A 16,227-nucleotide genomic window follows, 5' to 3' on the forward strand; every position below is an offset into this window, starting at 1 on the left:
CCCTCCTCCGAAGCCGAGACAGGCCCGTCCAGACTTCTGACAGTGATTGCAGACCCGGTAATGTTTCATCGTACTGGCCATGAACTGAAAGTCAGTACGTTTTCACAAAAACGGTTAAAGTTCCGATTCTCAAAGGGTTCACCGTTATTCGCCCAATTTTAGAAGGAAGACCTGTGTCAAGTAGAATATCTCATGGAGGAATGATTTTTCTCCGCAGGCCTAAATTTGAGACGAGAAGAAATATCATGAGGCGGCCCATGACAGTCCATCCCTTTGATACTGCCCTGAAGCTGAATTTGCTCCATGTAGCACAGCTCGACACACCCAGACAATGCAGGATGAAGAATGGCCAGCTATGTAAACGGTACATCTTGCCAGTAAGATGCTCGTCGCCTAATTGGTGGTGGTTTTGAGACGTCACAAGGATGAAACAAGGCCTGACCTAAAACGCAATGCTATTGATCTGATGATGGGGCTGAGAACACGGCTTTGGAAGCTTTCTGCCCGAGAACAGAGCTGATGGACCGTTAGACTTATTAGACCCCTTTCCTGCGGGATGTAAGCCGGCGTGTACTCGTAGAGCCTGGTGGACCTTCTTAGAATGATGTGGGGGCAGCAACAATGAAAGAGACGATAGCCAAGCACTTAGCTGTTCAAAGTTTGGACAGGTGGTTAGGACTTTAGGATTTGGGATGTACGGAGTACTATTGGAGAATACAATTCCCGCATCCTCTCCTCACTGCAACTGGGAGCTGGTTGGCAAGGACTCTAAAGTCCAGATCATATCCCGATGGTGGCAATTATAAGTCATCGAGGTCGCATGTTTCCAGAAGATCTTGTGTCAGTTTCCCTTTCCTGCTGTACTCTTCGGGCGACAGATATCTGTCTCCCCACTCACCAACGGTGCTGTCGTAGGTGGTTTGAGGCTTAGTTTTGCAGAGATGAAGCATATTTGCCTTCAACCCTTTCATGAGACCTAACCTTGGATATTCCTATCATGCTCTTGAGTCAGTCGTAGATGAAACACCAAATAACCAAAGACAGACCTTGACAACGGCATTGTACTCGTCCCATGACATTGGGTTTCCCTGAATTCGGTCAGGTCCCTGGAAATCGGCCCATATGCCATAACTCGTTGCCTGAACCTCCGGCTCTTTCTCAAAGACTATGGTGCCAATTGTGTGTAATGCGATGGCATCCCAGACCAGCTGCAGTCGGTGCTTGTCCCAGTGTGCAGCTTCCCTCTTGAGGAAATTGCGGGCAGCGTTAGCACCGTCAACCTCGAATCGCTTGTCTGAGCTGATGAGCTCAGAATGCGGTGGGTGGCCTATGGGAAAACCCAGATCGTGTAGTAGTGCCGCAACTGCATGGGCTTCTCGATCACGATCGCCAATAACTTTATCCGCAATGATGAATCCGAAGAGGAACGAGCGGATGATGTGGTTGAATGTATCATCGGACGAGTACTCTCGGGCAAACTCTATCGCCTTGGTTATGAGAGGGGTATCCGGCACAGTAACGCCCGCAAGGACTCTTGTAGGGAGTGCTTCACCAGTCGACATTTCAAGCGAAGGTGCCGTGCAGGTCGATGTGGGCTGGAAAGAATGAAAGCTACCTAGGGCGTAAGGTATGGTCAAGATACTCAAGTAATTTCTTTTTCCAGTAGGTTTGTGTTCCACAATGTTGCTACCTGCCTCGAATTGATGGTTTGCATCAGTGGCAGTGCGACTGCGGGGCATTCTTCAATGATCAGCAAGGTCTGACTTATGTACATACGGACTACCTCCCACTCCTTCGCCCCTGAGGGGTAAGTACTCCGTACGGTTGAGCTGCCAACTCACTACCTATCCACTTGCGTACCCACCTACCTACCACCAAGTTATTTGACCGTTGGCTAGCTGTTATTTAGCGTTGCCAGCTTCTCCCAAGCGGGGAAGAAGGTAGTGCGCCTAGCTTCAGTGGGTAAGGCCGACCTCGGCGCGACCCTCAAACTCAGGCCTCGCAAAGCCCCTTAACCGTCCAAGGAGTGACCAGCATTGCAGCGGAGCCGCGGGAGATAACTGTACCTACGAGTAGGCCGTCAACCGCAGTCCGGTGAAGGAGCCCGAGCTCAGAGCGTCGCAGGGGCTCGTCTTGGTTTCAAATTCCAATCGGCCATGGGCGATCATCGTTGGTGAGAAGTGTTTGCTGTGTTGCTTCTGGCCTCCTCGTCACATGTTTATCAAGTTGTTCACATACAGCATCCACGAATCACGACGTAATTCAACCGGTGGGACCTCATAGTGTACCTTAAATATCACGTTCCGGTACGCAAAATTCAGTCTCATGGGCAGAAACAGTCAAACTGTATGGAGTCTTCACCACTTTAGTCTCCTGGTCTCTAGTAGCTTCCAAGGCTCTTTGACCATTGCTTCCGTCAGATCTGAGAAAGCAAGTGAATGTTCTCTCGTCAGCTGAACTGTCCTCTCGATGGCATCCGCGAGTAAGTCCACGAGCCCGCCTGCAATTCACGAAACCACTGCGGCGGGAAACACACCCTCGCCATCTGAACAAACTGAAGGTCTGGGTGGTATCGATGTTGTAAGTCGAGCGTAGCCCTACGCTTGCCGTGCATTGCCCTGAACTCATCTTGATCTGTAGGATGATGATAATGACTCTGCATTCGCGGATGGCGATAACTTTTCGTCGGCTTAACCCCTCCACATGGAGTGTCACGTGTTTGGCTTACATCCACCAGGGAAACTACATCAATCGCTTCTTCTTTGATGAGAGGGCACATCATGAATGGTAGAAAGTATGCACGTTTAGCGGTTAATTTCGCAAGAATCCTTGCTAACAAACTGCAGATATTCAAGCCTTCGAAGCGACTACTGGTAAGGCAGCCTGAAGGAGGTAGGTAATCCTTGACTGATAACTTTAGGGGCCCCTCCGACGAATCACAATTCGAATCCATGGATGCAGGGTAGGAATTCTTAGTTCTCCAGAGATGGCATAGATCTTCTAACGCGGCAATAGGCACTATAACCTGTTGACGTTGGATAGCTCCCATCCAGAACCACTCTTTCGTGCTCCTCTCGTGGAACCACACGTAAGTCTTCAGCAATCTTTGTCCATCATCATGGTATGATAGCGCGACTTAATAGTGTTCCAGAATATCTTGGACCTGGGCACAGGACCTGGCACATGGGCAATGTAAGTTATCGTTCATTTGACTGTCGCCGCCTTTATTGACGATGCGACTGTAGTGACGTTGCAGACAAATACCCCCAAGGTGCGAACTAGCGATGTGCGATCTTGTGGGCCATATTAACGCCATTCTAGCAACCGTATATGGTGTGGATCTCTCGCCACCTCCAGTAACATGGGTGCCGCCGAATTGCCATCTTCAAGTCGATGATGTTTTAGAGGAGTGGACATGGCGACAAAAGTTCGACCTTGTACATATGCGCCTTATGTTGGGAGCATTCACCGAAAGTGAATGGGCGTCAGTGTATCGAAAGGCATATGATAATATCGAGCCAGGGGGCTGGATAGAGCAAGTCGAACTTGATGTCAGAGTCATGGCAGACGACGGCAGTCTCCGTCCAGACTCCCTGATTGCGGGATGGGGTGACAACTTCTTAGGTTGTGCGGAGCGCGCGGGTCGACCGCTATCTACACAACTTACCATGAAAGCCAAGATCGAGGAAGCCGGGTTTGTCGATGTCCAAGAACACCTTTACAAGTGTCCAATAGGTGGATGGCCGAGAAACAAGGTACTCAAAGATGCTGGGAGAATCAACTTCGTCCAATGGTCAGCTGGCCTTGAAGGGTGGGCAATGTTTCTTTTAACGAACTGGGGGACGCCCACGCCGTGGTCGGCTGATGAGGTCAGAGTTTATGTCGCCAAGGTGAGAGAGGAATTGAAACAGCCTAGATTGCACATTTGGCATTACACGTAAGTGAATCAGTCTGAGGCCTGATGCAATGACTCTAACTTCCATACGACAGACGGCGAGTATGGGGCCGGAAGCCAGTTAAGTAGAGGTGGCACAGGTTGAAGGTGAAAAGCACTGAACGAGTTTCGAAATGCAAGCACTCTAGCGGGAAACATAATGAGCAAAATCTTGTGTAGCGGTGTTACCGGAGTATCTACAGCAGTATACATATATATATCTATTATATATGCCCCGAGCTGTGTTTTATCCTTTACTATTTTCGTTCAGGAAAGGGAGCGAGGCCGCTTTAATCGGGCACGTGACGGAGCATAGAGGTGGCCCGGCCGACCAGGGGAGGCGTCTTGGGAGCCACGGCAGAGCACTGGGGGAGCGCGCTGGAGCGCTGGGCGAGCTGTAGGGAGCGCTGCCTGATGCCTATTCGCAGAAGCCGGTTCGGGCCCAGGGTTATTCTTTAGGTCTCGGCTGAGTGTGCCCTGAGTAAACATAACTAGGGGCCTAATCTAGCCCCTTGCGATCGGCTATACTTACCTCTCGGCCAGGCATTTATTTTAGACGGGCGTTAGGGGGAACCTAGTAGCTTTACTATCCTTACGCTACTACCTAAATTTCCTTGTAGCTTTGGGTCTGGCGTTGCGATAGGGTGCGCGGTTGAATCGTAGGTCGCGACGGCACTTCACCCGCTATAACTTAATGCTACCCATTCCTGTTTCCCCCATCTCGAGCAACCATGGCGACATGTTCGAACTACTTCCTGGAATCCGAGTTCGAAGCAAAAATCTCGCTGGCTGCGATCAGTGGCCGAGCTCCTTGGCCTGCTGCTTTCAGAGCGACTCAGACAACACAAGCGTGGCTAATTGTCGTTCACTGTACGGAATCATTCTGAGATATTGCTAAAGTTCAGGTACCGGCACCTGTCCTAACCAAACCTCCAACCTCCTTTTGATTAAGCTCAGTCCAGAGATCGTGATATTGCTCGCATAGACTTTGCACCTCCAGCACGTCACCATTCAGAGTATGATATCTCACCACGTCTTCCAACCACTTCACGCGTCGACGCTTATCCTCCCCATTTAAGGCCTCGTTTAGGACAATATTAGTGCTCCATTCCAACGCCGATCTGTAGTATCGGGTGCGTTCGGTCAAATCTCCTCTTCTCTCGAAGAGAACCCCCATGCAGTTGAAGGTCAACATATAGACCTTCGAGATCCTCGCTCCACTGGCGTCTGGGCTCTGCTCAGCGAGTGCTATGGCCTCGGCCAATAATTCCTTAGCTTCATTAAGGTGATTCTGCGAAAGTCTCAGATTCCCAAGTTTGTATACCAAGGAAATATCCCTAGGGGCGGCTTCGCCAAGAAGATTTATTACGAGTACATCCTAGCTTAAGTTGCTTAGTAGAGCCGATTCTTCGCCCGTGTCGCGGTGCATTCTGCCAACGAGCAATCTTAAATGCGGCATGCAATTCAATAAGTCGGTACTCGAGTCTTGAAATTTCAAAAGTATAGTATCCGTAGTAAGGCGGATGACTCGAGAGCTAAGGCCCGTAGATGTGTGCTCACGGAGTATAAGCTTAAGTATCTTAGGTAGATAATGATTCGGTCTAAGGACTCTAATGGCCATTCCTATGAGGTAGCGTATAAGTTCCCCTCGGACCTCGGGGTAGTTAGACCACTTATACTAAGAGAAGTATGCACTGAATTGCATAGTAATCTAGGAAGGCTGATGCCTAAATAGTGTTTTAGCTCCGTCGCAAGCTTCCTGAAACTTAGCGAAGGCGCCCGGTTTCCCGGCGACAAAGAGATTTAGACCCTCATCGATGACATCGAAGACTTTTCCTAGGCTCTGGGTGTGATGATAGATCGCCTAGGGTTTATCGGAGTACTACCGATAGTAGAAGTATAAATGGCGTAGAATTAGCTCGGAAGTACCGCTTTCTAGACTTTCCTGTAATATCTGTCTCTGCAAAGTACCGATGCCCTGGATGAACCGACCTGTAATTATCTAGTAAGGATTATAATTCTGGCCTAGGACTTAGGTTTAAAAAGTCGGAGATATTTCTAGTCCCTAGAGAGCTAAAGAAGAATTATTTTGCACGACATTAGGCACGCCCTGGGCGACAATAGCGAATTTATTTCCTTCTTGTTGAACTGAACGTTGAATCCGGGACCAGCGCAAGGGTTTTCCATTGATGAGAAAGTTGGTATCACCGACGCCACCGTGTAGTTGGATATAAGTATAAAGGTCCAGTTTCTGTGCTTTGGTAAGGTTCTTCCTGAGATTCCAATCGCGGAACTTATCCTTGTACTGCTTCTCTTTTGCATGGAAGCTATGTTGACCTTTCATAAACTCCATGACTTCCTGCAGAGTACAACCACAATCCAAGTACAAGAAAGTGATTTCATCCTTGAAACCCTCCCATCGATCTTTCAGGATGGTAGAACTTCTTGTCACTTCTTGATTCTCCATTGCAAGCGTAGTCTGGAGATGTGGGCAGCAAGTTCACTCAAGTAGTGGTGCATTGCAAGACACCAATTAGATTAGAAGACGATTTTGGCAGACTGGTACGCTGTTGATTAGAGGAGCACGTTGGGATGGGGGTGTCAGGGGAGGGGGAACCTTTCTTGTAGACTTCGATCACTATTTATAATCGCCGATATAGATTTTTGTATACACTCTCTGCTTCCCCACATTGAGAAGACGAATTATCCAGCCGCAGAGGGAGTAGTGACAGCGGAGGTTCGGCTATCCGGCGGTGATCATCGAGAACATATAGGACTAATATAGCCCACATTCGACTCGGGCGCAGCACTTTCTCCGTGAGTTGATTCGACAATCGTATTCTCAAGTCGTGTTTGGCTCCTCTGGATGCAGAACGCCCATTTGGGGTGACACAACCAATGCAGTCAGTCATAAGCGAGCTAATGAAAGCGACTGCCTTTAGCATTGCAGAACCAAGGAGTACTTTTGCTAGCTCGGCCAACAAATTGACGTTAGTAAGCTTGATGCGCATAATATCACGTCTGGGGGGACGAGATAGGGAGGAAGTTGAGCTCTAGACTGCGAGACTTGACTTCTCTAAGTGCGTGCCCATTTTCGCCCACATGGATTGCCTTTAGAAAGGTATAAATGTGTAGAATCCTGCCTCGAACACGGATTCAATTCTTCTTCTACAAAAACTTTCCTTTCGAGCGTGTTTAGATCGGACTCAAATAGGTTCGTTGCTCTCGTATCCTTCAGCATGTCTAATCCAGAAGACGCCAATTTCAACTCCTTACAAGCCCATTCCGATCTGCAAAAGCAGTTTGGCGCTCGTGAATGGAAACTCAATCTCAAAGCTGCTCCTAATTGTATTCTCATCTTGGCTGAAGCACTGTTAGTTGTCTCTAAGCGGGAAACTATGGCCCTTGACTTATCGGGTCCAGGCGTAAAGTACGAATGCTAAGTAAGTCTAAGCTCTCGTGCGTCAAGCGAGCTTACTAAAATATTTGTACAAGATATAGGAAGCTCTACGTAGACGTGAGGGACTGCGCCGTAGTTGGGATCGATACCTTTAAAAGTACTGGAGAAAGGATGGAAGAGGTCTGCCTCTTGGCTAATGAGCTAGGAGGACCTGGCGGCTTAGTGAGTTCGATGCCGTAGGTTAGCGTTTGAAACATGTAGTACCTAACAATATTTATAGATTGAGTCGATGATGAAGTATCTCGATCTAAATCAGTCGGAAGCCCGAGATCGGCAACTTAAACGTTACGTATCTAATAGCATTGAAAAGTCAACAGGATCTGTCAACATCTTAATAGATGTTAGAAAAGATTTCGAGGCGTGGAGGGAACTCACATAGAACATTCTAGGTGCCTTGAACTATGAATATAGTTACTTAACCCTTTCTAGCCCTTAGCACCGAGACTCGGCTGACTATTAATTTAGCGGTAAATGAGCAGAAATAGAAGATAAATAAGGATCGACTCAGGGAATGCGAACTAGAGAGAGGCTAGAATGAAAAAGAAATGGAGGCAAAGAGGCGAGAACTGGAAGAGTTTGAGTCACGGATCGGGAAAAGCTTGAGATTTTTTAAAAGTCTTAGCAACAGTGTACTAAGTAAGTCGCACATTGAGCTGCTTAATATAGACTAATGTCCCTCGGCAACACAGTGACTATGGCTGGAGTAGGTGCAGCATTGGCAAGTGCCGCGACCGTAGGATTAACTCCACCAGTGGTTCTACTTACCTACGTAGGGTTGAGTGTCGAATATCTTATTCTTACATCTGTGGCACAAGAGAAAAAGTTAGCTACTCAACGCTTAGAACGGAAGGCTTCGGCTTTGAGGCAAATACTAGAAGACCTTTCCGGTGAAGCTCTATCCATTGTAGGGCTTTCCATTAATATATCCGTACGATGAAGCGGCTGATCCATCTTTTCAAGGCCTAAGTCGCCGGCATTGTGAAGCAAGCACTTAGGCGACTAGATGAGTTACAACAGCGTGTCCACATGTTCTTGACATTATTAGTCAAGCTTTAGAAGATGGTCATCACTGCAGATCGCGGGAAGAACCTCACGCTCGATCCAGCTACTCATAGGGAAGACCGAGTAGACCCTGATATCAAAAAGGTACGGCATTCAATTTAACTAAAGGAAAGCTCAGGTCGCTCACCCACGCCCCGCAGGAAATTCTAGATGGCGCCTATACAATGAAAATAAGGTTTCTCTTCGTCTCGAAAGTAGCGGACCTTTACAATGACATTCATAATGACTTGATTAGTCCCGGGGTTAACTGGCTTTCAACATTCCGTCCCGACGAGAGTTCGCATGAAGACATAGACAAAAAGCTCAACGAGATCGAGGTCTGGAGGAGGAATATCTACAACTATACCGAGAACTTGGCTGCAACGGTGCGTTCACCATAAATCCTAATATCGGTTTTTCTGTTCCGCTGATATGCAGCTCCAAATAGAGGTACACGGAACTCAGACAAAGCCTGGAGACCTTGCCCAGGACTTGGGAAGACCCAGTCCGCAATGCCAATGCAGGTGCGCCGCTGGATAGGACCGCCTGAACAAAGGGAGAGATTTGGCTGAAGTTGAAAGGAGAGGTCAGCAGGGAATTCAATGCAAGTTGCCAGATTTCAAGGCGCCCTTTTGGCGTCTTGAAGTTGAACGACTTGCCAAGACTACTTACACGTGACTACGCGTCACAAAGAACAAAGATGGAGTATCAAGGTCCTTGTTGTTCTTCTAGATCACAGCAGGGAGATGCGTGGCCATATAATTATGACTGCTCTTCTCTTGCACTCCGTAGAAGTCTTCCAGAGCGGCGAATCTGGGGACACCGAGTTTGTTTTGATAAAGTAGAGAACTTGTTGTGAGCGGGAAATTTGTGATTACTACCAAGGCACTAACTCTAACCAACGAGTTTATTTAAGTCTGCGCATCATCTACTGTAATACCTTCGATGTCAGCGCCAGGATCGAGTGGTTGTTGCTAGGTAGCAGGCTGAGCTGAAAGAAACAAGGGGCTGAGAATTGTAGCCGAGGCCTAAAGTAGGCCCCTAAGCCCGAACTGGCTTCCGCGAATGGGCGTCAGGTAGCGCTCCCTGGGGCTCGCCTAGTGCTGGGACGCGCTCCCCCAGACTCTGCCGGAGCTCCTACAATGCTCTTTCGTGCTCGGCCGGGCCTTTTCGATGCTCTGTCACATGTCAGATTAAAGCGGCCTTGATCCCTACCATCTTCGTTCAGGAAAGGGAGCAAGGCCGCTTTAATCTGACATGTGACAGAGCATCGAAAAGGCCCGGCCGAGCACGAAAGAGCATTGTAGGAGCTCCGGCAGAGTCTGGGGGAGTGCCAGGGGAGCACGCCCGAGTACTGGGCGAGCCACAGGGAGCGCATGCCCTGATACTAATCCACAGGAGCCAGTTCGGGCTTAAAGGATCCACTTTGGACCTCGGCTACAATTGCCCAGCTGCTCCCTTCTTTCGTTCAGCCAAGCCTGCTGTTCGGAACCTTTCGATCCTTTCCGTCTACGCGTCAAGCCACCTTCGTAAAAAATTGGCACTGTAAATAGGCGCTAAGGTTGCCTTACCTCCAGCTCTTCTCTACTTTAAACTAGGGCCACATTTCTCATGGACGACAGAACTAGTATGTATACATCGTTTATTGAGTCTTCTGCAATTTTGCGAACTCCGGACATCGTCCAAAGTCCCGCCTCCATAATTCGTGGTTATGTAAGATTTTAGGGGGCAGTGCCCGTTATCCTGGCTTACCGAGATGCCAACCATTGCTCAGGAATCAACAACATTTATGGTCCGGGGGGGAGAGGACTATACTTATGTAGCTATTTCATTTTTTTAAGCGCAGATAAAGCAAGACAAGACGAATTGAATAAGTCGCTGAAAGGTTTTCTAAAGTTTTCGGCCCTCGATTTTAACTACTCGCGATGAGTTATAAGTAGTCCAACATCCGCCGCCTCGCGTACTTCAGGGAAGGACGTCATATTCTTCCATTAAATAAAGTGCATTAATTCCTGACCTAAATAGGGCTGAACCATGAGCTGGTAAGAATACTATACAGGGATTTCCAGGACGGATGGGGGTAATTCCCAACCGGGATTTCGGGGAGGCCTCTAGAGCAACAGTTGAATGGGTTAAAGGAGATTCCGAGCCATCGGTGCTGTTATCCTCTCTCGAACGTCTCGCATACGATAGTTCGGCTAGAGCGATGCCATACACGGGTCATGAGGTTGAATTCGGCTAAGCCAGATGACTGTATGGGAGGCGGCGCTGTAGACATCGCCCATTATTTGAACTTGACTATTTCTTTCAGTCTGATAAGCCTGGTTGATGTATATAGAACGAACTAGATGAGTGGGATTTTTAAGTCGAATTGATGGCAGACCATTAATTCACCTATAGGCTGGCTCAGGATCACAATCGGGCTCCTAGTTGTAGAAGATCCCGAACGGGCTCCAAGGAGCCTAAAACTTAAGTGCCTGCAGCATTTGGTTCTGTATTAATGAAGATACATGCAACCAAGATGATGTAGGCGAAAGAGCGAGCCAGTATTATTCAAGAAAGCATTGAAAACAATCCATTTCAGGAAAGTCGGAACACTCATGAAATAATAAGTACCGGTCGGCCATCATCTATACCTACAGCAGCCCGAAAACAGCATTGTAGACACTCATTCATACGCAAAACACAGTGCGCCGTTGATTCCAACCGTTGGTTTGTCTCCAGAGACAGCAAGACGCAGCGAAATCGTTCGTCACCTCTTGCGACAGTGACCGCCTTTCCATGGACAGAAACACACTCAACTTTCTCGGCACTGTGCGCGAAGGAGATGACTTCCTTGCACTGTCGGTTCCGACAATATACCAAGCCTTGAGCTAAGCACGCTTCATCCGCTAACTTTCCGGGGTCAATATGAACGGCTGCACCCTTTTTATCCTCAAGCTTATAACTGACCCTCAGAGAGCGAACATGCTCTTGGGCAAGCATTGAGATCTCAGTGAAGTCTGGTACTTCATCCGTCAAGCCGGTGTAATGTCCATTAGGATGATACTCTCGATCTGATACGAAGTCAAATGGCTTTCCATTCCGTTCAATTTTACCAGGCACGACATGCACTCTTCCAACCAAGTTCCGGTCAAGTGATAGCTCCCGAAGCATATCGAGGTAAAGGCAAAGTCCGCCGGTGGAGACTGCAGTGATATCGAGTATATGGCCTAGACCGAAGGTTTCTTGACCTGTGAAGAGTTTCGTCGCATCCAAAAGCCTAGTTTCTGCTATTGAAATATCCGAATTAATATTGCGGGTTGTTGTTTCCAAAACTCGATGTATGTAACCGATGCGTTTCACCTTTTCTAGAAAGTCCTCATCTGCGTCCGTCCTCAGTCGTCGCTGCCTGACGTAAAATAGTTCAAAGCCAGCTCGTGAAGGCAGAATCCCATCCGCGATCGATATACCAGCCATAGCCGTAGACATGACCACAATGGATTCAAAAATTACTGAAAGACAGAGTGCCTCATCTTCTGTAGGGCCTCCGTGGAAGCATTCGGCACATTTACATATCTCCTCTATGAGGACGATTTGCTGTTCATAGCGTATCTGCGCATCGATAAGACTCAACCGTACTCCAAATTCCATGTTTTCTTTCGTAACTTCCAACTCTGGGAACCATGCAAGGGTATTCCCAACGAATCCCAAACCACTTGCGGAGTCGAAATGGGATCGCCATTCACCTAGAATCTCTCGGTCAATGCTCGGATCGCCACAAGCGAACGCCTTGAAGATACGTGCTGCACAACCTATAGCAGTGCCGACAAGTTTAGGATTTTTCATAAGTCTCAGGAAATCGGCCCCAAATGCTTCAGAGAGGCAATTGCCCCAGCGAAGCCTTCCGCTCATAGTTGTCATTTGTAAATCATCAGATTCCCGATGTAGGAATTCAGCACTGTTTCTCAAGTAATAGGTATTCGTGACCAATTGCATGTCCAGTGGATTTGCGTCGATATCAGAGTCAAAAATGAGCTGGATTTGGGCGTCGGATTGTGTTGAAATGTTCGAGTAGAGTAATTGTCCTTCACAAGAGATGGTCACAGATAAATCGAGAAGCCAAAATGCGACAGCCGCAAGCCAGCCACAGGCTGGCCCCCCCCTGATCAATATAGAAGAGATCTCCTTGCAAGAGACTTTGAACATGCCTGTCAATGCTGCTGCAAGGTCTTTCGGAAAGGGAAAACTTCTACCCGTCGTAACTGCTTGAATATCCATAACATACGTTGTAAAACGTGTCTTGGATGGCCCGAGGGTCATGAATTGCTCAGCTAGCACTGGGAAAGGAGTTGCTGCAAACACTCCGGCGCATGCCTTTATTAGTGCTGACCACTGAAGTCCGGATGGAGTAAGATGTCCTGGGAGATCGTAAAGCTGGGTCATTTCGAGCAGCACTTCGGCTCCTAGGTTCGTAGGGAAGCATTCTCCCATAGCGCCGCATAATGCTAATAATGCTGTTCCTTCTTGTGAATTTCCCATTGTCCGCACAAGACTCCTTATGCCGAAGCCAAACCACAAGCTATCCCCAAAACCGCTGTACGATCTCAATTTTGCTAACGCTTCTTGTACATTTGATCTGCCAGTAGGGCCAAGACAGAATCTTTGACAGAGAATTTGGCCGACTGAGATGGTGAGTCCGTCAACGTTGGCAGAGGATAATCGACCTAATATTCCAAATGAAAAAGAAAGAACTTGTGCTTCTAGACTGACCCAGTCAATTGTTCCTTGCTGGCTGAAGTTGCTGCTGGGAACGAGAAGGAAGGTTTGTGATTCAGAAGGCATGTTGGGTTTCTGCCTGAGAATATTGAGCTCTTCAATCCGAACTCGAGAGAAATTGGGTCTCCAGGTCTGAATGTAATATTCATAAAAGTCAACTCTAGTTTGAATATTTGGGGCCGGTCCCCTTTGACCGGGGGAAGCTATATGCGTGTGTTCTAATATCTTACTTTTTGGTGGCTAGAGCCTTGAGAATCGAAAGATACCGATGTACAAGCCGAATCAGGAGTTAATTTAAAAGAACAGACGGCAGTTAAAACTTATATGATACTAATATTGTTTCAGCAGGAGGCGCCACCGTACGGTGTATAGGAATATAAGCAGAACGTAGAAGACTAGGCGCCAGCCCTAGCTGAAACATGTGGTGTTCTATGATTGGTAAATCTTGCCCTATCTCAAGGGCCAAAACAGGATGTTTTTGCAACCACTCAGCCACATCAGGCTGCTTAGGCTCGATTCAAGCAAGCTTGGGCGTATGGGTTGAGTGTGGTTTGCAATGCACAAAATCAGGCAGCGAAGGGGCAGGGATTCACCAGGTTTCCTTACGCTTCCTTGTGATGCCAAGGCTAAGTTAAACCCTCACAAAACAGAGGTGCAAACCTCCAGATTCTGAGGTGTTTAATTACGGTCCGATAGGAAATCGGCTTAATATTAGCGAAAGGGCGAGATAGGTCAAGTTAATGGGTTTAGTGCACTTCATGCCGACTGGATCATCCTTGGTGAGGAGAGCCAGAAAATCAGCAAATCCTTAGCATATTCAGCCTTGCTACCTATAACCGCTTATTGAAACCAAGAGGCCAAAGCCTAGAATTAGCCTAACAGGGCTATACTGAAGTAGCTGGGCGGTCGCGTGTAGCAGAAGCTATATCCTGGCAAGAAAATCGATCACTCGATTTAACTTCTCGTATTAATAGAATAAATGAATGAATTGGCTCTGTCCTTGCCAGAGCGTTGGTCATATAGATATGAAAGTCCTCCAGTTGTCGTGCCTATTGCTGTCCTGGGTATCCCGTTGGCCTGGCACTGCCTCTATTGGAAAAACAGCTATCTCGATGCATTAGGTATTTCTATGCTATATCTAACGTAAGGCTTAAGTATACGACGTGAGCGCGTACGAGACCGAAGCTAAAACAAAAGCCTCACTAGTACGTAAGAAAGTAAAAGCGAGTAGAGAGGGCTATAGGAGCAAGGCGGCGGCGAAGGTGAGTAGAAGAGAGTGGTAAGGGAGCCAGAAAGAGAGGAAGGGAGTAGAAGGGAGCGGACGAGGGAGCGATTCGACCAAATAGCTGTGATGGAAAGGGGACATGATTATTCCTAAGACGGTACGAGGGACTCGTCAGACTATATAGTATCCTAAGTACGTACTAGATTAGCGCCTGGGCGCTCCGGGTTCGCTTCGGATAGCGTTCGAATAGCTCTCGGAGCTAGTTCGGATGCGGCGAAGCGATATTATAAACTACGGTCTTTATAATCGCTTAGTATTAATAATTATATCCTCCCCTACCTAACCGAATAACGGCCTCGTTGTAATATCGAGGATAACGCCGTTAACTTACTAGGGTAGTCTCCCGAATAGATTATATTTCCCGTAATAAGTCTACGGTACTATCTATATCGTAGTAATAATCCTAGTATTACTTCGAAGAGGTTTAGCTAGGTAAAGAGGCTTATATCTAATTCCGAGTTAGCGTAGGGCGTCGGGAAGTATACACCGCGATAGGGTTAGGCTTAAGTTCGCGCGTATCTATAAGGTCTTTTCGAGGCGATATAACTAAATATAAATAGTCTCGGGCGTATTAATAAAGTACGTAATAGCCTTATATATACCCGAGGAGCTAAGGTAAAGTATAAATACCTTATAAGGATTATCCTCTTTACCTTATCGGCGCTAGACCCTTATTTTCAACGTTAATACCTAAGATACTCCTTTCGTTATTATTTTATAACTAGCCTCGTAATAGACTAGCGTTACCGAGACGTTCTCGAGACCTTACTTACGGTAATAGCTTAGTATATACGATTAGAGTTAATTCGGCGCTATCCTAAGCCTATATATTAAGGCCTCGTACCTATTCTTCTCTCTCTATCTCGTACTATATCTCTAAAGTCTCCTCTTTCTTCTTCTTTTACCTCGCTCTCTTCCTTATTTTCTACTTTTACGTATTCGAAATACCTACTCGCGCTAAAAAGAACTATTAGGAAGTTAACGTTAAGCCGAATCGTTCTCGATTCGACGGCTAGCTCGAACCTAGCGATAGTCGTCGTTCTAAGCTAGCTTCGACTATAATTACGAAGCGTTAGGGTAATACTTTAATACTACGTAATATTCCTATTATATTCGTAAGCCGGTTAAGTATTTCGAGATCGCGCTAGAGCTAACTTATTTTATAGTATTATTAATAATTAATTCTAAGTTTAACGTCCGCGACTAATACGCCTTCTTTAATATCGATTTAGAAGTTTATCGATAGCTTAAAGAATCGGTATTATAGTAGTTTCTATATTCGCCTTATAGTTAATTATTTTCTACTTCGATTTATCGAGTACGCTAGTAAATTAAATCTTAGTACGCTTAATTATACTATATTAGCGATTAAGTATTCTATTAGTCTCGTACGTAATTTAAGCGATACGTATAACTCGTACTAGAAAGGCTTCGACTCGATAAGCTATTCTTAATAGGTATTTCTAAAGTACGTTATAGTACTAATAGATCCGTCTATTACTAGCTCTAATATCCCTACTCTAATATTACTAGGAAGTAATTATATATCCTACTTTAAGAGGAGTTAGATTTATTCCCTTCGGTCTCGTAATAGCTTCGAAGCGGTTACTTAAAATTAAGAAAAGGATTATCTTCCTAAGGCTAAGTCTCGCGAAGTCTCCGTAGTTAAGTCTATACCTACGATAATAGGTCGTAAGTTAGCTCGAATTACTCGTCGACCGGCCGCTACTCCTATCCGTAAAGCGAAGG

The 16,227-nt window shown here is 46.8% G+C and overlaps 5 protein-coding genes across 5 annotated transcripts; 2 read left to right on the plus strand and 3 right to left on the minus strand.

Moving 5' to 3' along the window:
• Positions 1–800: 800 nt before the first annotated feature.
• A1O9_08073 (uncharacterized protein) lies at positions 801–1,562 on the minus strand (the record flags this gene model as incomplete). Its single annotated transcript, XM_013403628.1, has 2 exons — positions 801–992; positions 1,047–1,562. The coding sequence occupies 2 exons, from the start codon at positions 1,560–1,562 to the stop codon at positions 801–803; spliced, it is 708 nt and encodes a 235-aa protein (XP_013259082.1).
• Positions 1,563–3,284: 1,722 nt separating this feature from the next.
• Positions 3,285–3,941, plus strand: A1O9_08074 (uncharacterized protein; the record flags this gene model as incomplete). Its single annotated transcript, XM_013403629.1, has 1 exon — positions 3,285–3,941. One exon carries the CDS (start codon positions 3,285–3,287, stop codon positions 3,939–3,941), a length of 657 nt encoding a protein of 218 aa, XP_013259083.1.
• Positions 3,942–4,835: 894 nt separating this feature from the next.
• On the minus strand, positions 4,836–6,401 carry A1O9_08075 (uncharacterized protein; the record flags this gene model as incomplete). The annotated part of the gene is made up of 2 exons (XM_013403630.1): positions 4,836–5,182; positions 6,143–6,401. 2 exons carry the CDS (start codon positions 6,399–6,401, stop codon positions 4,836–4,838), a joined length of 606 nt encoding a protein of 201 aa, XP_013259084.1.
• Positions 6,402–7,173: 772 nt separating this feature from the next.
• Positions 7,174–7,773, plus strand: A1O9_08076 (uncharacterized protein; the record flags this gene model as incomplete). The annotated part of the gene is made up of 3 exons (XM_013403631.1): positions 7,174–7,364; positions 7,436–7,556; positions 7,615–7,773. 3 exons carry the CDS (start codon positions 7,174–7,176, stop codon positions 7,771–7,773), a joined length of 471 nt encoding a protein of 156 aa, XP_013259085.1.
• Positions 7,774–11,033: 3,260 nt separating this feature from the next.
• On the minus strand, positions 11,034–13,259 carry A1O9_08077 (uncharacterized protein; the record flags this gene model as incomplete). The annotated part of the gene is made up of 1 exon (XM_013403632.1): positions 11,034–13,259. The coding sequence occupies one exon, from the start codon at positions 13,257–13,259 to the stop codon at positions 11,034–11,036; it is 2,226 nt and encodes a 741-aa protein (XP_013259086.1).
• Between the last annotated feature and the right edge of the window lie 2,968 nt (positions 13,260–16,227).

The sequence above is a fragment of the Exophiala aquamarina genome (assembly GCF_000709125.1).
Source record: "Exophiala aquamarina CBS 119918 chromosome Unknown aczIA-supercont1.6, whole genome shotgun sequence".
In the NCBI taxonomy this organism is placed as follows: domain Eukaryota; kingdom Fungi; phylum Ascomycota; class Eurotiomycetes; order Chaetothyriales; family Herpotrichiellaceae; genus Exophiala; species Exophiala aquamarina.